Raw genomic sequence first — 23,835 nt, 5'->3', positions numbered from 1 at the left:
CCACAAAGACGCCGCCGGCGTGCGATCCCGGCGCCCGGGCTCTGCCCGCCGCTCATTGGCTCCGGACCTATGGGCGGGGCCTGGGAGGCCTGCCTGAGAGGCCCAGGAGCCGGCTACTTTGGGGCCTTCATCTCCCAGCTGGCGGTAAGTGCTGCCGTGGCTTGACCTGGCGCTTGTGCCGCTACCGGCACTCGGCGGTGAGAACCGGGCGTCTTCACTTTCGGTTTCCGCGGCGGGCGCTAGTCCCGGCTGAGGAGGGAGGTGGGTGGACAGCTGTGCCTGTTCTGAAGTCAGTAGCCCTGCAGGCTCACCTTCTGCTGTCCGCGGGCCCTGCTCCGCAGTCTTGTGGTCGGGAGGTTACCACCCCTCTGCTCCAGAACCCCCGGGGTCACCGCCTCCCTCGCCCCTCTCTCCACTCTGGACTCTCCTCTCCAGGCTTTGCCACGTTCTGTCTCCCGCCCTGAAATAAATGTCTTTCCCAGACAGGCTCCCTACCCTGGCGAAGGCAAGGTCGAAGCAATTAAACGTTTAATCAAAGTTTTATCAAAGTAATTTATGTATAATAAAAAATAAATCAATAAACCGGGTCTTATATGGAAGAGCAATAGTAGCTACCTGACCCTAAGTCCTTCTTGCAGAGGCCACCACTTTGAACTTTTTCATGTTTAAATTTTTATGACTCAGAAAATCTAAAACATGCTTTTGCTGCATTTTTTGATTTATCGGTTTGATATTTCTTTACCTCACCTTCCTACTGCCACCATCTTCTCAATTTTCGATTTCTGTTTGCATTCTCCTGTTGATCTTTGTAGCTTGAAATCATAGGTAATCAACTTCTCTTGTGTCACCTTTAAGTGGTTAGCTCTTGGTGCCCCCACTGTATTAGATGATATTGACACTTCCATTTCCAACCTACTATCAGACTTCAACGTTTACACTTAATTCTTTCATATTCAAAAAATGAGGCACTCTTCTTGATGTTGAGGATGTAGTTGTGAACAAAATAAGAAAATATCCCTATCCTCATGAAGCTTCCAATGTGGGAAGATAATAATGTGTGTATATTAAGTGATGTTAAGGGCAGGATCATGGAGAAGTCATTTCAAGCTGCAAAAACAGCAGGAACCCAAATAGGGTAGAATAAATAGACGTGGGGTGTGCAAGAAAGTGTGGAAGTTTCTCTCTTTGCTTAACTGGGCACAGTTGCTGTTTCAGGGTTGAAGAGAGAGAGCTTCCTTACTGGACTGATGGTGGGGAACCAGGAGAGGCCCTCAGTAGGTTAGGGATTTCACAAAACTAGGTTTTAGGATACCGGGTCCCACAGTTTGGCAGTGATAGTGGGAGGTGGAAAATAAGGAGGCAGGTAGGACAATGAGAAGCATGACCTACTGCTGGCTTGTAACAGAGAGCCCTTGCAAAATCTACATACTACTCCAGTTTTTTCAGGAAGCCTACTGGACTACCCTAAATCACAGTGATTTCTCTCTCTCTCTTTTTTAAAAAAACATTTTATTTATTTATTTGAGAGAGAGAGAGAGGGCGCACATGCGCACAAGCTGGGGGGAGGGGTTAGAGGGAGAAGAAGACTCCCTGCTGAACAGGGAGCCAAATGCAGGACTTGATCCCAGGACCCTGAGATCATGACCTGAGCCAAAGGCAGATGCTTAACTGACTGAGCCACCCAGGTGCCCAATTTCTCTCTCTTGAATTTTTATTCTACCTTGAAGCTAGAGAGGTTAAGTAATTTGCCCAAGATAGAATGGCAGAGCCCAGGACCAAGCATCTGTAAAACGAAAACAATAGAATAATGGTTTCCATTTAAGGTTGTGAAATAAACTGAGTTAATCTGTGTAAATCACTCGGAATAGTGCCTGGCACACAGTGTTAGTGCTCAGGGAGTGTTTGCTATTATTATTACTGTATAATATGCTCTCAATTAGCAAACAAATTATAAAAGCATTGTGGGTCTTGGATCTATTTCCTTTGTCTAGCTGGTTTATTCATTCAACAAACATTTATTTAACAACAACAGCATGGCAGACACAGTTTAGGTGTGGAGGATACAGCCATGACTAAGACCAACAGGACTCTTCCCTTCATAGATTCTAGCCAGTAACACAAACTTGGAAAGTAAACAAAGAAATATTGTCTACTGAGCCAAGAGCCTGCCATTGATCGTTCAAGTTCCATACTCATCTCTGGCCCTGGCAAAAATCTCAGGTTTCTTGCTGGGGTAGTGACTTCATCAATATGTGTTTGACTGTCATCAGTTGACCTGTGTTTTTATCTTCCAGTGGATGTTATTTCATCTCTGCTTCTGAACGTATCACTGAAGTCTGAGGAGAGTGTCTTGACAACTTAGTGAATGCCAGGGCTAGAGAAATGGGCAGGGGTTTAGAGGATGTGGAGAAAGCATTGTTGGTTCCCTTATACTTTACACTCTGGTGTGCAATGCAAGAGAACAAACTGAGCATACTGGCAATGGACTTCTGGCATGTTACCTTCTCTGCACCTTGAACTCTATAAATATACATATAAACATACTAGAGAGTAAGGTGAGGGGTATTTCTGGCCTTATTTTGGATACTGAAACACCACTTTTTGTGGGACCTTTCCCAAGCTCAAGAGAAACAATACTGATTTGGAGAGTGTGATTGAAGTAGAGTGGGAATTGTCTGGTTGAGCAAACTCAGGAGAGTCAGAGATGACCAAATGAATGAAAACTGAAAACTCCCAATATCCACTCACTTAAGCACCCCCAGATGTCTCCACAGTGGTATGGATAATGTGACCCAGTCGGAACTTCAGTTGGGAAGGCCAGCACTTATATTAACCAAGGTCAATAAAGGATCCAAAGAAGGAAATTGGGTTTTTTTCAGTCACTAATTATCCCTTTTGCTGATCCCTTTGCTCTTCAACAGAAGAACATTTTATCTTTTTTTCTTCTTCTCAGCCTTGACTACTTCTGCCTGGCTGTATTCATGTTCTGAAGAGGGAGTGAGAAGGAGACATGGATCCTGTGGCATTGGCAGAAGCCATTGTGGAAGAAGTGGCCTGTCCCATCTGCATGACCTTCCTGAGGGAGCCTGTGAGCATCGACTGTGGCCACAGCTTCTGCCACAGCTGTCTCTCTGGACTGTGGGAGGTTCCAGGAGAATCCCAGAACTGGGGTTACACCTGTCCCCTCTGCCGGGCTCCTGTCCAGCCAAGGAACCTACGGCCCAATTGGCAGCTGGCCAATGTTGTAGAGAAAGTTCGTCTGCTGGGACTGCAGCCAGGAATGGGGCTGAAGGGCGATGTGTGTGAGCTCCACAGGGAACCATTAAAAATGTTCTGCAAAGAGGATGGCCTGATCATGTGTGAGGCCTGCAGCCAGTCCCCTGAGCATGAGGCCCACAGTGTCGTGCCCATGGAGGATGTCACCTGGGAATATAAGGTGGGAAATGGAGGCCAGCCACCCTGGTCCCTCCTGTCCCCCATTCTTGGCTATCTCCAGATCAAGGACTTGACCAGGAGCCCCAGATACTAAATGAAAGCTGATTCCTTTGGCTCCTCACACCCGTAGATCCTGGGGACCTGAGGCAGTGAGCCACACCTCTCTTTGCATTTCCTTCCCTCCCCCATCCACACGCCTTCGCTGATCCCAGCATGGCTTAATGCCTGACCCAAACATGCTTTCCATCCTGAGAATTTGAAGGAGACTGATTTGGGTTTGCTGGGGTTCTGAGTGCGTCAGAGGAGTTCGGGCGTGAGATCGTCAAGGCTGCGCCCTGTGGAACCTGCAAACTCCTCACACTGCCACCAGTAGTCGTTTGGCAGAGTCACTTCAACTCCCTCTTTTATTGACAAAACGGAGGCTTTGAAATTTGAGATCATGATAACTGATTTTAGAGCTGGAAGGGACTGTGGCTCAATCATTTAGGATTGAGTGACATTAATCTAACGTTATAAGATGCCTCTGACTTTAGGTTAAATTAGTTAAAGGAAGATCAAAGGCAGGGACTCAGGTCTTGCTCTTCAGCCTGTGTTCTTTCTCCTCTCCCTACACTTTGTGTGGGGGGGTGGTGGGGGGGTCATCTCTGTCACACCTGCTACTCCTTCTCTGTTGCTGCCTTCATCAGCTTCCAGGCTCTTGCTCTTTTCTCAGATGTCCGTGCTGATACATCTTTATCAGATTCATTATCCCAGTGATTCTGTGATCCATTGGTCTAGTACTGGTCTTAATTCTCTTTCTTGCAGTTGAGATTAGAAGGTAAGAATGTAAGACAAATCCCCTGAATTAGGTGTTTTCCTATGCATGAATACTTTCTAAAAAATTACAAGTATTTACTCACTCATTTTATTTTGAATTTTAAACTAGGGAGGCAGTGAAATATAGGCGTAATAGTTAGAGAGCTGGGTTAAATCCCAGCCCAATGATTTACTACCTGCATGACTTTGGATAGTTCACTCACTAAGCCTCAGTTTTCTTATCTATACAATAGGGATAATACTGAAGGGGTCAAGAGTACTAAATGTAGGTTTAGTGCTGAAGCCACAGATGGCAGCTGGTAAATCTTTAATAAAAGGGTTAATATTTGTGTCAGAACACTTTATGCTTCCCGGCAGTAAACTTGTATCCTCGGAAAGTGCTTCTTACCTTTAATTTGCATGTGAACCACCCGAGGATCTCGCTAAAATTCAGGTTCTAATTCAGTAGGTCTGGGGTGAGGCTGGGGTTCTGCATTTCTAGCAAGCTCTCTGGTAAAGTGGATGCTGCTAACCCGCTTGCACCACACTTTGAATAACAAGGTTTTAAGAGGCCATGGGATAACAAGGCAGATACAGATAAAAATAAGCATGGATACGAATGTCTAAGGTTGGAAATGGACCTTTTCTTCTACTTTACAGAAACTTAGAAACTGTGGGAGTTGAAATGATTGTGGGTTGGAGAGCTGCCCTGGATGTCATCTGGGCAGGAATCACTCCCCCTGTAGCCTTCATTCTGGCCCACTGCCCGAGGGACGCCTGTTTTCCTATCACCTTCCAGTGCTAGGAAGTCTCATCATCAACCTGGGCTGCCGGACGTGTCCTCACAAGGTTTTTACTTCTTTCAGTGGAAACTGCACGAGGCTCTGGAGCATCTGAGGAAAGAGCAAGATGAGGCCTGGAAGCTGGAAGTTGGTGAGAGGAAACGAACTGCCAGCTGGAAGGCAGGTTGCCACCTGGGGAAGGGAAACTGTATGGTTGCTATGTTGTCCGGGAGCTGGCCTGTGGTTGCTTCCTCTTCCTCGTCTCTGTGAGGCAGAATGTGGCATTGAAGTCAGAGAGCCTGGGGTTCTCCAGCCAGCATTCTCTACCAAGTGCATGGCCTTGGTTTCTTAATAGTGATAGAGCGATAACCTCTGGTTTTATGTCCTCATATGTGAAAAAAGGAAAACTGTGTGATTCAGGTATGCATTAGTTCACAGTGGCAAGACTTACATAATGCTTAGTAAAGCATGGTTTCTGTTTCACTTTCCCCAGGTAGAGCATTTTTACTAAGAGTTAAGCTATTAAAATATTAGAAAATCATCCCTGTAATAAATTTGAGGACTACCAAATCATCAGAACTGTTGTTCCACAGAAGGTAACATCGAGCCAGTCTAATAAAGCATAGTGAATTGATATGATATCAATAAGGAGCAAAACTCACAGCATAGTTAAGTTACACTGCCTTAGAGGCTTAAGTGTAATTCTTCTGGTCATTATTCTGAAAATGAAATATATTATTCTGAAAATAGAGAATAGCTTAGAGCATATAGTACCAAGATAATATCCTGGGCCCTACTAGGGTCAGTAAGAGTAGTGATAGGGACCCAGAAGCATGTGCTGGAGCTCTGGGAGCGGAAAGGTAGGCAAAATAGTCTCCTTTATCTGGGCTTCTGCAGTGCCTGATACACAGTTGGTACCCACACATTCCAGAGTGTGTGTATGCATGTGCCAGTGCCCTCCGTCCTGGGAGGCCCTTACAAGTACAGAATCAGTGCTGATTTCTGGTCTTGGCTCTACAGATACAGGTGGAAACCCGAAAGCAGAGTATCATGTGGGAGTTTGAGAAATACCGGCGGTTACTAAAGAAAAAGCAGCCACCAGGTCGGCGACTGGAGGTGGAAGCAGCCGCAGCTCTGGCCAGCCTCGAGCAGGAAGAGGGGGAGACCGTGCAGAAACTGGAGCAGAATCACAATGAGCTCATCCAGCAGAGCCGAGTGCTGTGGAGGCTGATTGCTGAGCTGGAGGAGAGGTCTCAGAGGCCTGTCCGCTGGATGCTGCAGGTAAGTGGCGGGTTGTTCTGGGAACTCTGAAGGAGAGCTGAAGATGGTGTGGGACTCCAGGAGAGAATTAGCTAGTCTTCAGTGGGGCCTGTCGGCACTCTGCCCACCAGACGTGGATCCCATATACCGCCCCCTCCACTATGCCTGCTGCTCTACCCCTGGCATGACCTTTTGTCACCTTGTAGGTGGGACAGCACTCAGGCAGCTCTGGCATAATACCCATCCCTCCCCTCTGGCCTGGGAGTCAAGGTGGAGCCTGAAATCAAGCCGTCGAGCCTTGCTCTCTGCCTCCTTTTCCCTCAGAGAAGCCCCGTCCTGGGGCTCAGTGTTGTCTGGTCCCTCTGAGGAATAGCACATATTCATGTGCTCCTTTTTTTTTTTTTCTCCTTCTAGGGTATTCAGGAAGTCTTAAACAGGTATGTTCCATCCTTGGAGCCCCTAAGCAGCCCTGTAAGGAATAGTGGGGCCTGGCCAGAGGCAGAAGTGGGGAAGGAACATAGACCTACTACAGAAGAGTTGCTGCTGGTGCATCGTCTTTCACTGTATTTGCTAAAGAAGCTTTGTTCATCACTCTTTTTCCTTCTTTGTACTCGGTCAAATTCATTTCAAGTATTACCGATAAGAATTTCAGATAAAGTTATAAAATACGTAGTCTCAGGTAGATTGCCCAAGAAAGGAAGACTGCAGATGTCTCTAGTCGTGCTCCAGCCCGAGTATTTGCCTTCCTCCTCTGGGGCACACTGCTTCCTCTCCCTGTGCCAAGTGCACATCTGCCCCTCCCCCAGCCCAGGAATGTGAGTATTCTCTCTGCACCACAAACCTTTCAGGCTCAGCCAAATAATCATCACATCTCTGCTTTGCCTGGTGTGGCTGGGGAGGGGCACCCCACTGACTGACTCTGGCCAAGCCCCTCTTTCCTATAGTAAGGGAAGGCCCATATGGCAGAAATAGGACTTCTCGCCCCAAGGCTTACCCCTTCTCTGCCAGGAGCAAGTCTTGGAGTCTGCGGAGGCCAGAACCAGTCTCCCTGGACCTAAAGACAGATTGCCGCGTGCTGGGGCTAAGAGAGATTTTGAAGACGTATGCAGGTAATGAATGCTAGGAGAGGTTATGGTGGGTGGTGGGAAGGACCCCTCCTAGAGAATGAAAATGGTTCAGTGCCCTCTGGATGCCCCAGCTCTCCCCAGTCCTGCTCATCTCTGAGAAGCCTGTGGCTGTGTTTATCAGAGAGACCACACCCACGCCCTCTGCCGCGTTTCAGTGTCACCAACCAGGATCTTTTTCCCCAGCTGACGTGCGCCTGGATCCAGACACCGCTTATTCTCGCCTCGTTGTGTCTGAGGACAGAAAATGCGTGCGCTATGGAGACACCAAGCAGAAACTGCCTGACAATCCTGAGAGATTTTACCGCTACAATATCGTCCTGGGCAGCCAATGCATCTCCTCAGGCCGGCACTACTGGGAGGTGGAAGTGGGAGACAGGTCAGAATGGGGCCTGGGAGTGTGTAAGGAAAATGTGGACCGGAAGGAGGTGGTCTATTTATCTCCCCACTATGGATTCTGGGTGATCAGGCTGCGGAAGGGAAATGAGTACCGAGCAGGCACCGATGAGTACCCCCTCCTGTCCTTGCCAGTCCCTCCCCGCCGGGTGGGGGTCTTCCTGGATTATGAGGCCCATGATATCTCTTTCTACAATGTGACTGACAATGGCTCCCACATCTTCACTTTCCCCCACTATCCCTTCCCTGGGCGTCTCCTGCCCTACTTCAGTCCTTGCTACAGCATTGGAGCAAACAACACGGCTCCTCTGGCCATCTGCTCCCTGGATGGGGAGGACTAAGAGGGCCACCATCCTAGCCAGAGGCCTTGGAGTTTCACCTGGCCCACAAGGGTCATGGAGGGCATTGCCACCATCAAGGATCCCCTTGAACTAAGCTGAGTCTAGGATCCAGGGAGTCCTCCGCCTGACCCAGTAGGCTGTTGCTACTCGGCCAAGGTCTCTCACTAAACTATTTATGTAAAAAAAGCTGAGGCTCAGTCAAATGAGCATGGCAGGCCTGTGAGGGAAGCACGACAGGGCTGAGGACGAGGATCGGAGCAGTTGTGAGATAACGTGTTGGTGTCAGAGTCAGGACTCTGTCCTTTCTGTAGCTCGTGCTCCTCTTCCCCAGTCCCTGTGGGTGCCATAATTGAGTCAGGCGAGGATGATGAAGGAGATCCAATCTATAGGAAACCCTTTGCATTGGGTTTACCAAAAAGCCAAAAGATAATTGTTCGTGTCCAGAGCTGGTTGCCATGCTGATACCAGAGGACACTCTGCCTGAGGTTTGCTGCTACCGAGCAACCCATATTTGACCCCAACTCTCTGACCCCCCACAGCTAGAGAAATGCCTTGCAACATTGCCTAGGCCACCCCAGTGTGCATCCCCTCTCTGAGCATAAGCTGGGAAAATCACTGTATCTCAGACTCTAAGGAGACCTGTGTCCTGGTCCTGCCCTTTCCTCCCAAGTGTCAGGATCAGAAAACCTGTGAGCCTTGTTCTTGTGTTCACTTTACGGATGAAGAAACTGAAGTGGCCTTAAATGCAGTAAGTTACTTCTCACAAAACTGTTGAAAAGAGATTGTAAAGCTTATAAAGTATTTCCCACATTCAAATGAAACAAGATGGACAAGCTTGCTTCTCAGGTCACCTGTCTGCATATCATTCATTACAGTTGGGTCTGAAACATCCTGTGTTTGAAGGGTTTTAGGTGTCCTCAGTGGAAAAATGGGTATGGTAATTGCAGACTCTCCTACGTCACAGGATTGTTGTGAAAATCTCAGAGCCATCCCGTATTTTTGTCCCTTTCTCAGGGATGGAGGAAGGCAGGCCGCGGATTTCGCCTGCGGTGGCCTCCCCGCCTCGCCCTCTTAGAGCCAGCATCTGTGCCGCAGTGCCTTTGTTTCATAGAGCCTCTCCCGACAGTCTCTGCCCTTTCGACAGAAAGGTGCCCTTGCCAGTGGCAGGCTCTGGGCCACAGTGATATGTTGTGCATCTGTTGTATGTGTTTGTGTCGGGATTAGAATGGGGACTGTGACCTCAGGGTAGAGAATGGAAATAATAAAAAGAAAAATTTAAAACAGATGCTCTGGGGAGAAGGCTCACCCACGAGCTAGTTGGGCTAAAGTTTGGATCTTTTTGTCACCAAGGGAATCTTCATGGCTCTGGTAACTGCATGATATTCTGACTTTCTCTTCTCTAAATCTATAACAGAAGAAGGACAAGGCATAAAAAGCCAGCTTGGGAGCCATACGTTATAATGACAGGGAATTAAAACTCTGTATCTGGGCTGTTGACCTTAGAGTGATGGTTATATGTGCCAAAAATAATTCCCTACAGGGCTTAAGAGTATGATGTGGGAATGCTTGTGCCTGGAGACAAACTGCAAGGCAAGCATGTGGAAACCATTGGCCTTGCCTATTGCAAGGGGCTGTGATGTGTCATCACGTGTCGTCGCCACGATGCCATAGAACACAACTTCTGATGTAGTTTAAGCTTGAAGATGGTGACTGTTGAGTCAGGATTGGACAGCAGAATAGTTACTAGGTCAGGTATAGGCAGAAGCAAAGTAATTCCTGCAATAAAGAATAGGAAAAATTGTCTTTCTACTTTAATTGTATTGGTTATTCATAGAAGGAGGAGGTAAAACGGGCTAAAATGGAGAAATAAACTCATTCTGCCCACCATGCTTCCAAGTTGCTCCTAGAGCATTAGCGGAAGGGGAGAAGTTTCCATTCTCTGCTTGGAGAGGAATGAACTGGTAAGTCACAGACCTGGTCTTGGCAAAGGATTGAGCTGACCTACATTAAAGGGACCATGTGTCTTTGTACAGGGGGACTCCCTGGGGAATTGTTTATAGACTTGAGAAATCAATTTTTAGGAAGTTCTTCCAGTTATGTCCGTGGGCGCTCAGCAGAAGAGGCTAAGGACTGAACCAGTGTTGTTCTTTTACTATGGTTTTATTAGGACAAATCCTGGGAGTCTCTTGGAAAAAGGATTATTAGGTGATAAATTCATTTAAACCTAGAGTGAATTGAATAGTGTGGAATGACTTCATTGGTAACATGCAGTTTTAGGGAGGGTTTTGGTTTTTCTTTAGCATTTATTAGCTGATTTGGGTGCTATGATTACTTGTGGGAAGTACAAGGTATTTAACCTTGTTTATTTCATACTGTCTGATTTTTAAGACCAGGCAAGAATCTTGAAGTTCTTAGGTATATGAAAACCCTTTTCTGTAGGGGAGTTGCTTATACTTCCTTTCTAAGAACCCCATGAAGACAAAAACTTATTTCTCTGGTTCACCATTGTAGCCCAATCTAGCAGTGTGTGTGTGTGTGTGTGTGTGTGCGCGCGCGCGCGTGTGTGTGCATGCGTGAGTAAATATTTAAAAGAGAGAACTTTCATTCATATGCCTAGAATCAAAAATAAGCTCTTGTCTCATAGGGGCATGAACAACTGGATGGTACTTAATTATAGTTCTGTTAAAAAAAAAAAAAAAAAACGATTTGATGGATAATCACAAAAGTGGTCCAGGAAGGGAGACAGCAGGTGGTCATGAAGAGGGTAGAGTGTCTGCACCACTCCCTCGAATGCCTAGGGTATCTCCTCCATCTTGGTGACATCATTCACTGCAAGGCAGGGATGAGCTTTGCCCATCCTTATTTTACTAGCAGAGAAACAAGGGGTGCAATGCCTGAGCCTTGAGGCGAAAGACTATGAAAGGGGAAAATACATAGTCGTGCAGAGAGACAGGGAAAATCCTTGACTCCCCACAGGAAATCCAGTCTCCCATTTTTCAAGCGGGATTGATTTTAATCTCTCAAGATCCAAACACTAAGACTCTGTGTGGGTCCCAGGCACTAGTCAAATGGCATATATTGCTTAGTGTGAGAGGGCAGGAGTCGTGACTGATCTATCAGGAGAAGCACAGGATTTTCTATTTTGGGGTAGCCATGGCAGGGAACTAGTCCACTTTGGAAGTGTGGGTCCCAGCTAGTTTCAGGGAATACCAGTGTGAATGAAATACAGAGAAGGGCAGACTTCTGAGGGAAATGCTGGGAAGAAATTTCTGTTTTGAGTGCCAGGCTGAACTATGCCTTCGTTGCTTTACATCAGATTCTTTAATGTATCTAATATTCTTGCATTTGATGAACATAGTCAATTCTTTGGGTTGCTTGTAGGGAAACAACAATGTGACTATTCAAAATGGAAGTCTTATCAAATGCGCATGACTACCTCATGACGTTGATTTGTTTTTATGTTAAGGAGGAGTTTCTTTGTCCTACTCTTTGGGAACTCAGTGCATCACTATTAGGTTTTTAGAAGTTGATTCCTACTTCATGGTATTCAGAAATAGAATACATTCTGGGTAGGTGAGTAATTTAATACTAGCAAAAGGTATAGATGCCAAGTTGTTAAGCTGAGTGTTTGAAACAGCTATCACCTGAGTGATACACGGGTATACCCGGGACCTACACGGGAGTACACGGTACCTACACGGGAATACACTTTCAGTAGTGCCTTGAGCTACTTAAAAGTGTGGAATTAGAAATTTATTGGGTATATTTTTAAGTACAGACAATATGTCAGATGTTGTGTTATGTGGTTTCTATTCATTATTTTCTTTAATCTTTAATATCCTCTATGAATTAACATTGTATCCTCCATCAATAGCAAGGAAATAGTAATACTCAGATATAATAACTTGTTATCAACACTCTTAGGAAATTATCTTTTATTAAGATTTTCAAATGTACCAGAATCAAATATACATATCTTTTACATTTGAAATCTTTTTCTTTTAACATATGCTGGTTATTGAGTTTAAGACTTTCTGAAAGGGGAAAATAAAAACAAAGGCCAAATATATGTCTGGTGACCTGGAGAAGAATAGGGACATTTCAGCTTCGTTGTTGATACTGTTTTCTATTAACCTGCTCATCCCGGAGCACACTTCCATGGTGGTGTCCAGATGAAGAAAGACTTATATTATAGTTGATCCTTCTTTTATGCCTTACAGTTAAGTTATACAGAACCAGACTGGGAAGCAAAGAGAAAGATGTCCACAATCAAACTCGCATTGCCTTAGCTTCTGCTGCTTCATAGCAAAAGGCTGGTGATTAGTACACTGAGTCCAACTAGCTTAACAGTAGGGGATAATTTAAAAGGATGTAGAGGTATCTTACAGAATTTAATAACAGAGATGTACCTGGGTGTCCAGAATAAATTGGAATCAGAGAACCAGAGACTCCATTTCTTCATCCCATCTTACTAATCTGCTTATCTTGCTGTGGAACATATTTCTCTTTCCAAGTTCATGTGTTAGAAAATGACCACAGTCAGTGATCCCAAGTTTATATCTCCTCAGATAAACTGGGATTCAGTTTGGCTAGAGAAGGACTCTGGTCCAGGTATAAGCACATGACCCAAGTTGAGTGGATTCATCACTGGGCCAGAAGGCAGGGTTATATATTAACAGTTGCTTCCATAATAATCACATGAGTAAATGAAATTCTGAGAAGATCAGGCAGGTGTGTGGGGACCAAACAGTTGGTTTTTTCTGTGGGGGATGGTGGATACTCAGTTGAAAATAAGGGTCAGAAGCTAAGGAAAAAAAAACCCAAATCTATATTCTTTGCCCAGACTTATCTCTTATACAGATACTAGTTGATTGAAATCATTAAAAATGTCAGAAAATTAATCATTTCATATGCATTCTTGCTTGAAATTGGAAAATTAGACAAGAATGCACTTTGCAGCTTCATCTTAGAACTCTCTATGGTGCTAGGCAAACCAAACCAGCTCTACAGATTTCTAAGGCATCTTTGAATGCTTGCTCTTGAGTCATCTTGATTGCTCAAGATCTGAACAGAATGTGTGTTTAGGGACCCAGTTTGGAGTGGTCAAAGAGGCAGTGCATCAGCAAGCTCCATGTTCGCTTCCGTATTTGTTTGGTCCTCAGGCCATAAATGATGGGGTTTAAGGTGGGTGGGATGACCAGATACAAATCAGCTAACAGTACTTGAGTGTGGAGTGGCACCATAGCCTTCCCTAGCCAGGCCACGTAGATGGATGCCATCCCAGGTAAGTAGTACAGAGCCATAACCCCCACGTGAGAGCCACATGTGCTTAATGCTTTCAGCTGAGCATTCTTTGAGGAGAGACCACATACTGCCCGGAGAATTAGTTGATAAGAGGCAGCAATGAAGGCCACATCAGAACCCACAATAATGGATGAGCCAATCACACTGTAGAGACTACTGGGCATAGGGTCAGCACATGCCAACTTGGCTACAGCTATGTGCTCACAGTAGGAATGGAGAACCACATTGGAACCACAGAAAGGCAGATGACTTAACATCCAACTCAATGGAGTCATAAATATGACAGCTCTAATGGTGATGGCCATACTCATTGCCAGCATCAGTTGAGGTGTGAGAATTCTCTTGTAGTGTAGGGGCTTACAGATGGCTACATAGCGGTCAAAAGCCATGGCCAGCAATAGCCCTGTCTCCACAGATGTGGCTGCATGGACAATATACATCTGAGTGAAACAGGCATTAAAGCTGATAGAGCCATCTCCTGAGAAGAAGATGCTCACCATCTTGGGTACCACAGAGGAGGCCAAAACAATGTCCACAGCAGCCAGAACATACAGAAAGCAATACATGGGCTCTTGTAGAGTGAAATCCATCCAGATTACAGTCATTATGAGTGTGTTTCCTAACAGAGATGTGATATACATGGCACTCAGTGAAATAGCCAGCCAAAGATGTGAAGACTGCAAACCTGGGATGCCCACAAGGAAGAAGGTAGCAGGGGTTTCCATTGTGTGGTTATAGGGTATTCCCAGCATCACAGATGAGACTGCTTTCCTGTTAACACATAGAACGATGTAAGAAATGGATGCAATCCTGTAAGACTTTTCCCAGCTGTATAGTGCTAGGGACACCTGGTGGCATTTTCAATTCAGTGGACTACAGGATCAGAAAACTGACATCTGACAAATTTATCCTGTTCCACCTTCCATCTTCCTCAGGATTCTTTGCCTTCCTAATTTCTGTTTATTGTTAAGGTATCAGCTCATGGCTTACCTCTTTGGGGAGCCTTCTCTACCTTCTTCCCCATCCCATGCTGAGGCTAAATTAGGTATCTTTTTTTTGAGCTTTCATGGAATCTCCCATGTTGACCTCTGAAGGACCTAAACTGACAATCCTAATACTCTACCTATGACTTTGTTGTATTTAGTCAACTATGTGTGTCTTTTTCATGGCCTTATACCAAGTGTGTGACCCAAAGCTGTGGTACACAAGTCCATTAAAAGATCTGTGTGCTCATAGCGAATAGTTTCCACAGAATGAGTGAGAAAACAGAGGAGTTTGTCTTCTATCTTTGTACGTTCAGTTCCTGATACTTAATAATTATCAAATGAAACAATGAACTTATTAAATTGAACATATCACATTTTTTGTCCTCGGTATAGTGCCTTGACAATAGATGAATGAAACATCCTTGAAGAAATGATTGATGGATTCAGGAAAATAAGAGAAGATTACCACTTAGAGATTACCACTTACCATGAGAGAACAATATTACCATAGGAGGTAATACACTGTCTGGAAATATTTATGATCCCCACCTTCCCTTTTTATTTCTCATCAGGGGTATATCCCTAAATAATTGGGTATGTCAGATTGATGGAAGGGACTGGCCGCAGGATCCCAGACTGCAGTAGACATGTTCTCTGTTAACCAAGCACTAGGTAGACACTCACCTGGTTCCCAGTCCTAACCGTGGAACATATATTTGCTCCTTCCATTTACTCCCAGCACTAATTGACCTCACACCCAGCTACCATCACCAGGCTTGATGGGAGTCCTCAGAAGTTTTCTAAAAATCCGAATTTCTGGGATGATTGCAAACTGGTCTTTATTGAAACAGACAAACCATCACCACCACCAACAAAAATCTCTAAACATAGAAATGCCTTATAATGGGACGGATTGAATAAAGTACTGAGCTCTGCTTCGTGGTCGGATTAAAAGAACTTTGCTGTGTATAACCGCTGAGTGAGACATCTTTAGTGATAGACAATGAGAAGATAATGGAAAGCTTTTTGAAGTGGAATGGTAGTAAAGAGTGGGAAAAAAAATAATTCAGCATATCCTTAAGACTGTCATGTGTTTTCTGGATGCCACAAACTCAGAGTTGACCCATCATTGCTTAAAGAGCCAAAGAGGAACCTGAGGAACCAGAATGGAATGCCTCCCCCCACCACCCCACTCACCTCTGATCCAGGACCTCTCCTCCCCTGGAGCACTCCCCTACATCCACCTTTCTTCTGAGGGCAGTCTCAGCTGGTACCCTGCTCATCCCTCCTCTCTCCAGCCCTCACAACTTCTAGCTGGTCAAACCTTTCATTCCCTTGAGGGTTTTATTGTCCTCATATCTTTTTTTCTTAATTAGCACAATTGGAGGTTTATATATAATTTATTAGTCTTCTCAAACAACAGGACAGGTTAGTCGTCTTTTTTCATTCTTATTTCACTTTTTATTGCTACTGAAAATTTTCTTGCTAAGATCAAAGGTGGTCCCCATCAATGATGTGTAGCCAATCCGGTAATTTCTTTTCATTCTTTATTTTACTTGACCTATCCAAAATATTTAACATTACTGTCTGCTCCCGCATTTGTTAACTTTTTGTTTGAAGTAAACCATACAAACGAAAATGCACAGATTCAAATGTATAGCTTGATAAATTTTTATAAAGTGAGCACATGAACACACCCACATAGCCACTACCCATAGCAACATACAGACACAATGACTTCCTGATTGTTGAGGTGCACTGTTCAGAAAACTCTGATCAAGCTCTCCTAAGATATTTCCAGCCCAGAATCTGCCTCTTCCTTCAATCCTGTAGACATGTACATGAAAACCTGGAGGGCCAGTCACTAAAGAAAAGTTTACACAAGTCAAACTTCAGTAACTAAATCAGAGGATATGTGAGGATTTTTCATTCCTATTTAAAGAGCGGGAAATACACAATTCAAATCAAAATTGTCTTAAAGGTAAAAGCAGTTAATGCATAATTTACTTAAATGGTGCCTTTGTGTTTATGATAACCCTATGCCTCCCCTCTACAACCAAATAAACTCCCCATCAGTCCTGCTGCTCAGTTTCTTTTCTCAAAACTCCCTTTGGACCCTGAGAACTGTCTCTCCTTTATCGAAAGGTTGGACTTAACTTCCTTTCTCAGCTTTGAAGCAAAGCAAAGTGTTCCCTGTTCCCTCTTTCTACCCCCATCCTCTCATCATTTCCAAGAGGTGATCTTCATATCAGCACTACCCACCAGACCTGGCCAGCCCTTTACAGTGTGATGGAGGACTTACACCCTCCTTTCCAGGTTGACCTGGTCTTGAAACTCCATCAGCCCAACACCCAGTCCCCAGGTCAGTTACCCACGTTCCTGTTGTATTCTCTATTCAGCTGCTTCTGATGTGTCCACATTTCTTTTACTCAAAAGAAGAGGGATTTATTCAGTACCCTTCCCTTCAGGAGGAGCGGGAAGAGCAACATAAAATCAAAGATGAACAACATAGAGACACAATGAGGAGTGTTATCACTTTCAAAGATCTCCCATTGGAGTCCTCTTTTCCCCTTTAGATTCTCTATCATTCGGCTTTTCCCCTGGACACCCCAGTTTCCCTTGGCCTTTGCCAACAGCTGAATACTGCAACTACTCCAGAGACTGGTTTTTTTCTCTCTGTGTTCCGGTCTCTGAGGCTTTCCAGATTACAGAAAACAGCAGATGCTTAGTGGATGAAGAGTCTTTGTTTCTTCAAATGCTCAGAGGATACCTAAGAGAATATAGAGGGAATCCTTAAAAGAAAACAAAAGGCCCGCGATGAGTTAGATTTGTTAAAGCCTGCTTTGTGCGAAGTGCCCTGCTAGCTACTTACAAAAATGATCTCTCCTTCCATTTTCACAACTCTCTAAAGCAGCTCCCATCTTCACATCTACATTTTATAGATGACATTGAAGTTCATAGAAGGTCACAAAGCTTCTAAGCCAGAGAATCAGGATTCAAATGCCAGCAGTCATAACTAGCATTTACTTTGTTGTAGAATTCTTCACACTGATAGTATACGTAATCTCTCAAAGTCCGCTGTTCCTCAGTTCTGCCTGGGGTCTTGGGGTGGACTTCACTGGCTAAATACATCTCATGTCACTGTGTTACAAAGTCTTATTTGAACAGAGAAGGGAAAGAGTGTAAAGTAGACCAAGGAAGATAAACTTTTCAAACCAGGGGAAGGGCATGGATCTCAGCACAAAAATAGGAAAAGACAAAGTATTCTCCAAGAAGAATAAACCGGAGAAGATAGAGTGCAGGGTACTTGAAAGAGAATGGAAATAAATGAGGCTAGAGGGGTGAATGGAACATGTTTTAAAGGCCATAACTTCTACCTAAGCATCATCAAGGGACAGGAATGAGAAGAAAGAAGCCAAGCAGAAAGAAAAAGAGAAGCCAACAGGCACAAGTTATAATTTCTCTCTCTCTTTTTTTTAATGGTAAAAGATATAGAGATGTTGGAAATACAAAAAATCAAGAGACAATGCTACAGGCTCCCAGCTCCCCAATTCCTCATCAGAGACAGAGTTCTCAGTAATGTGAACGGTGAGAGGCATTCTGTTGCCTTTGACTGGAGGAAGGGTGCTTCATGCCTTTCTCAGCCTGACCCAGCATATTCCTAATGATGACACAGGGTGGTTTAAGTTCAATTTACTAGGTTTAGCATCTATTAGAAGGTGCAGTCTTCACGCCTGCAAGAGAACTAGTCCTCAAAACTGCTGTGCTGAGAAGTTTAAAACCTGCGGGTCCCCATTGTCTACAGGATAATTCAGAGAACAGGCCGGGATGTAAACCTAAACAGCAATGTGGAATATAGGTAGGAAAAGCAGGTGGGCAGTGAAATGCAGGAGGCAAAAGGGATGCTAACGCAAGTAGCCCCAACATGAGATGAGGCAGCTAAGCTGCCCCAGTGCCCACGGGGACAAATGGACTGCTTTCCCCTGGGGGTCACCCTGGCTCCTGCTGAGGCATCAGTGTCAGTAATGGATCATCACAAACAAGGGGTGGCTTTCAGGTCTCCACACCCAGTCCCACTCAGAAGAGTTCCAAGAGGGAGAAGCAGCACTCCCAAAAGGGCAAAGACCCAAGGTGACGGAATAATATAAACAAAAAGTAGTCTATGTAAAGGCAAGTGTTGTCAACATCTTTTTTCTCCTACTTTCAGAATGTCATAGCCTGCATAATATGGAAGAATACCCAGGATTACATGAAACTAATTATTGAACAAAGCTGTCACACATAGCCTAAAAAGGAATAAAGCAGAAGAATTGGTGTAGTAAAAGAATCCTGCATTGCTGATAATTTAATTAGAATTTTATATCAATACTTAGAAGGAAGTTAGTCTTTAGTTTTCATTTTTCGTGCAACTTTTATCGGGTACAGCCATCAATGTAATATTTTGTAAGGAAAAATATGTTTTTCTTTCTCTACAATTTCTCTTTTGTTTCTGTTCGTCTCCTATAAAATTATCTGAATCTAGTGGGGTTTTGTGTTTTGCTTTTGTTTTGTGGAAGTGAGAGCAGGGACTGCACTCGGGTCCTCTCAACCCTAACCACCAAGTCCAGCATTCCTTGGTACCTGAAACTCTATGTCCTTGAGTGGCGTATCTTCCAGGATGGCTAAAACTCCATGCCCTTGAGTAGCATATGTTGCAGGACTCTGGGGGCAGGGTGCTTGCTGAAAGGAGCAGGCTTACAGAAAGGAGGAACTGGACTACAAAGACTGGTGAAACCGACTAAACCAGTCGGCCCCAAGATGGACCCCAGTGCTGAACTTTCACCAACGTTTTCCCATCATTATTACACTAGCCATAGCCCAGGGGCGAAGATTTAACATGTTAATTAGACATGCAACACATGAGGAGCATGACCTGTAAGCACACAGGTGCTAATATATACCCGCCTCTTCGGGCTTAGACATCACCCTTTTCCCACCTGCGTTTCTTTAAATAACTCTCCCTGACCGCTCTTTGGGAAATCAGCCCGAGGATTCTTTCCTTTGTGCTGCCTCCCCTGTGTGCTAGCATAAACCCAAAAAAGCCTTGCATGAAACTCCCATTTGGCCTCTTACCAATTTCTATTGTTTAGAGAGCCCGAGGGCCTGGTTCGGTATCAGGAGTACTTCTTAACTTTATTTATTTATTTGTTTATTTGTGCAGATCTGTGCTTTCTACTGAGACCAATTTTGGTGGAATGTACTGCATTGTACTATATCAATTTCGTTAAGGTTTTCTAATTTATGTGCATAGAATTGTGCAATGTGTTCTCTAGTCATTTTTATTTTATTTAATCAGCTTCAGTGGTTATTTCCTCTTGTCATTTTTTGTTTTATATATTTGAGCTATGCCTTTTATCCTTGATTAGATTAGCTATGATGTAGGCAGGCTGAGTCCAAGGACCCAGAGGGGGTCCCATAGAACCAGCCAAGAGAATCCTTGGCTCCACATGGGTAGAAGTCAAACACAAGCCCAGAGGGCATGAGAGCAGTTTACTGAAGATATATAGAGAGTGTGTAGACACAGACAGAGTGCCTCGGAGACTCAGAAAGGAAACAGAGAGTCTCATCTTTGCTTGGGGTCGGGGTTTTTATTGCGGATGGTGTGTCCTCTCAGGCATCCAGAAACCAGTTAGAACAGGACAAAGGTCCAAGTGTCTTTCATAAATCATTTTTTGTTGGAGCCAGGGGGTCTGAACATCAAGATGTCTAGTGCCAGTGGTCTGGAATATGCATATGATGGCTACTCCTTAGATGTTATCTGTTGTGCTGGAAGATTCCAAAGAAATCATTAACTCTTTGTCCCTTACAAGGAGGACATATATTTCTTGTATGTGTAAAGTAGGGGTGCAGGTCCTAACAAGAACAGAAGCAGGAAAAGGAGCAAAATGCAGATTTTTTTATGGAGTCCTTCAGTGTCCCTATCTCAGATGATTTATTCTGCTCTGTTTATTGTATTAAATAACCAGAACTTTTATTTATCATTATTTTAAAATTATATATGTTATTTACTTATTCACTAATCTTTTTTCTTTTTGCTTTTTTTAGCTTAATTTGTTACAACCTTGTAAATTTAGTTTTATTTCTTATTTTATTAAAATAGGTATTTGGAGCACCTGGGTGGTTCAGTCAGTTAAGAGTCTGACTCTTGATTTCAGCTCAGGTCATGATCTCAGGGTTGTGAGATTGAGCTCTATGTCGGGCTCTGTGCCGGACATAGAGCCTGCTTAAGATTCTCTCCCTCTCCCTCTGTTCCCAACACCTGACTCTCTTTCCCTCTTTCTCACTCTATCAGTATGAAGAAAATAAAAATTTTTAAAAAATAAGTAAAGTTTTTTTCTTTGACTTCTGCTTTTATTACATATATTCTAATGTGAAGTATCTTCAGTTATACCATTTTTTGAAATTCTACATTTGTTTAGCTCTTCCTTTCCACCCAGAGTTGTTTAATAAAGAGCTTTTAAATTTCCATGTATAGGAGTCTTTATAAGAAATAATCAGGGTCTATTAAACTCTTGCTACTCAAAGTATGATCCTCAGACCTGGAAGCTTGTTAGAAATGCAAAATTTTGTCTTTCACTTCAGACTCATTTTTAATTTAATTTTTTAAAGATTTTATTTATTTATTTGAGAGAGAGAGAGAGAGAGAGAGAGAGCATGAGAGCAGGGTGAGGGGCAGAGGGAGAAGCAGACCCCCCTACTGAGCCAGGAGGCCGACATGGGACTCAATCCCCAGGATCATGACCTGAACCGAAGGCAGATGCTTAACTGACTGAGCCACCCAGGCACTCTCACTTCAGACTCATTTAATCAGAGTCTGCATTTTAACAAGACCTCCCAGGTGATTTACATGCATATTAACATTTGAGAAGCTCTAGTATGGACCACTCCTTTTTAAAAATCACATCATGGGTATGGCATTAAGTCCCAGAATGGCACCAGGAAGGAGAATTTAGAGGCCAGTGCTCTAGCTGATAATTTAAAAAATGGCCACAATCAAAAACAAGAAATAACAAGTGTTGGCAAGGATGTGGGAAGAAAAAGAACACTCGTGCACTGTTGGTGGGAATGCAAACTGGTACAGCACTGTGGAAAACAGTATGGAGGTTCCTCAAAATGTTAAATATGGAATTGCCATATCATCCAGTAATAACACTACTGGATATTTAACTAAAGAAAATGAAATCATTAATTCAAAAAGATATATGAACCCCTATGTTTATTGTACCATTATTTACAATAGCCAAACTATGGAAGCAGCCCAAGTGTCCATCAATAGATGAATGGATAAAGATGTGGTATGTGTACAATGGAATATTACTCTGCAGTCTTTTTAAAAATGAAAATCTGATACTCAACTGGCCTAGGACACTAGACAAGAAAGTAGAACATGAAAGGAAGACAGGGTTTAGTCAACAGGTAGATGGATTTTAGGCAGTAGTGGAAATCTTCACTGTATACCATTTTTTGAAATGGTATACAGTGAAGGCACTGAAACCTCAGAAGTTATGTTGGAGGAACTAGGGAGTTTTGTCTACAATTCATGAGGCCAAAGCTTTATTTGGACATGCAGCGTAAGCGTAAGGTCAAATGTCCGGTGTATATGTGCAGGAGTGTTTGTGTGTGGATTTGTGTATGCAGGCAAGTAAGTATTGATAAACAATCCCATTTCAATCACACAGCCCTTTTTGCTTGAGATACTATTCATTAGAACCCTGTTATATCTTCCAACAGAAGAATTTCAGTTTGTGCCATGAGGAACCAGCCACAATACCATCTAATGAAGGACCTACAAGATTTCAGTTACTTCTTCACAAAACTGTCTCTTTGTATAGAAATGAAGCAGAATTTTCCAAACAGCAGAATAATCCTCCGTAGAGTTGGATCAGTTTAATAAGTCTCTTGAGGTCAGGATACAGATAGAGACATCAATTACTAAAGGTCTTTGGCTCCTGCTATGAGAATCTATTATTTACAACTCCTTACATGGATCCTTCCTTAAGGTTTCCATTGCTATAAAATTAACCAATAGTTGACCATAGAGTTGAGGGTCCATTTCTGGGTTCTCTATTCTGTTCCATTGACTTACAATCAACTAATCTTCAACAAAGCAGGAAAGAATATCCAATGGAAAAAAGACCATCTCTTCAATAAATGGTGCTGGGAAAATTGGACAGCCACATGCAGAAGAATGAGACTGGACTATTCTCTTACACCATACACAAAAATAAACTCAAAATGGATGAAAGACCTAAATGTGAGACAGGAATCCATCAAAATCCTAGAGGAGAACACAGGCAGCAACCTCTTCAACCTCAGCCGTGGCAACTTCTTGCTAGAGATGTCTCTGAAGGCAAGGAAACAAAAGCAAAAATGAACTATTGGGACTTCATCAAGATAAAAAGCTTCTGCACAGCAAAGGAAACAGTCAACAAAACTAAAAAGCAACCTATAGAATGGGAGAAGATATTTGAAAATGACATATCAGATAAAGGGCTATTTTCCAAAATCTATAAAGAACTTATCAAACTCAACACCCAAAGGACAAATAATCCAATCAAGAAATGGGCAGAAGACATGAACAGAAATTTCTCCAAAGAAGACATCCAAATGGCCAACAGACTATGAGAAAGTGCTCAACAGGGGCGCCTGGGTGGCACAGCGGTTAAGCGTCTGCCTTCGGCTCAGGGCGTGATCCCGGCGTTATGGGATCAAGCCCCACATCAGGCTCCTCCGCTGGGAGCCTGCTTCTTCCTCTCCCACTCCCCCTGCTTGTGTTCCCTCTCTCGCTGGCTGTCTCTATCTCTGTCAAATAAATAAATAAAATCTTAAAAAAAAAAAGTGCTCAACATCACTTGACATCAGGGAAATACAAATCAAAACCACAATGAGAAAGCACCTCACACCGGTTAGAATGGCTAAAATTAACAGATATTGGGGAGAATGTGAAGAAAGGGGAACCCTCTTACACTGTTGGTGGGAATGCAAGCTGGTATAGCCCCCCTGGAAAACTGTATTTTTTAAAAAGTTAAAAATAGAGCTACCCTAATACCCACCAATTGTACTACTGGGTATTTTCCCCAAAGATACAGATGTAGTGATCCGAAGGGGCACCTGTACCCCAATGTTCATAGCAGCAATGTCCACAATAACCAAACTGTGAAAGGAGCTGAGATGTCCTTCAGCAGATGAATGGATAAAGGTGATGTGGTTTATATATACAATGGAATATTACTCTGCCATCAGAAAGGATGAATACCTACCATTTACATCAATGTGGATGGAACTGGAGGCTGTTATGCTAAGCGAAATAAGTCAGAGAAAGGCAATTATCATATGGCTTCACTCGTGGAATATAACAAATAGTGCAGAGGAT

The 23,835-nt window shown here is 43.7% G+C and overlaps 2 protein-coding genes across 6 annotated transcripts in view; one reads left to right on the top strand and one right to left on the bottom strand.

The window, feature by feature from the left end:
* Nucleotides 1–23,295, top strand: part of TRIM68 (tripartite motif containing 68) — a 150,613-nt gene extending 127,318 nt beyond the window's left edge. The window contains exons 1-8 of one of the 5 annotated variants that reach the window (XM_057317036.1): nt 26–144; nt 2,954–3,436; nt 5,097–5,192; nt 6,033–6,293; nt 6,687–6,709; nt 7,281–7,381; nt 7,583–7,775; nt 22,194–23,295. In XM_057317036.1, the coding sequence (XP_057173019.1) occupies nt 3,011–3,436; nt 5,097–5,192; nt 6,033–6,293; nt 6,687–6,709; nt 7,281–7,381; nt 7,583–7,775; nt 22,194–22,353 (1,260 nt within the window). In that variant the 5' untranslated portion in view covers nt 26–144; nt 2,954–3,010 and the 3' untranslated portion in view covers nt 22,354–23,295. Of the gene's footprint in view, nt 1–22; nt 198–2,953; nt 3,437–5,096; nt 5,193–6,032; nt 6,294–6,686; nt 6,710–7,280; nt 7,382–7,582; nt 10,725–22,193 lie in introns of those variants that run through there. The other 4 variants (XM_026517954.4, XM_026517951.4, XM_026517952.4 and 1 more) reach the window with 4 other exon arrangements.
* On the bottom strand, nt 10,602–14,965 carry LOC113269245 (olfactory receptor 52I2). The gene has a single exon (XM_057317041.1). The coding sequence runs from the start codon at nt 14,187–14,189 to the stop codon at nt 13,215–13,217; it is 975 nt and encodes a 324-aa protein (XP_057173024.1). The 5' UTR covers nt 14,190–14,965; the 3' UTR covers nt 10,602–13,214.
* Nucleotides 23,296–23,835: the final 540 nt, after the last annotated feature.

This window comes from Ursus arctos, unplaced genomic scaffold (assembly GCF_023065955.2).
Source record: "Ursus arctos isolate Adak ecotype North America unplaced genomic scaffold, UrsArc2.0 scaffold_22, whole genome shotgun sequence".
In the NCBI taxonomy this organism is placed as follows: Eukaryota; Metazoa; Chordata; class Mammalia; order Carnivora; family Ursidae; genus Ursus; species Ursus arctos.
The sequence above is the reverse complement of the archived record's forward strand: the minus strand, read 5'-3'. Positions and strand labels throughout refer to the sequence as shown.

Excerpts from the sequence above, each read along its gene's own strand:
- LOC113269245 (XM_057317041.1), bottom strand. The coding sequence starts at position 14,189 with ATGCTGGGAATACCCTATAACCACACAATGGAAACCCCTGCTACCTTC.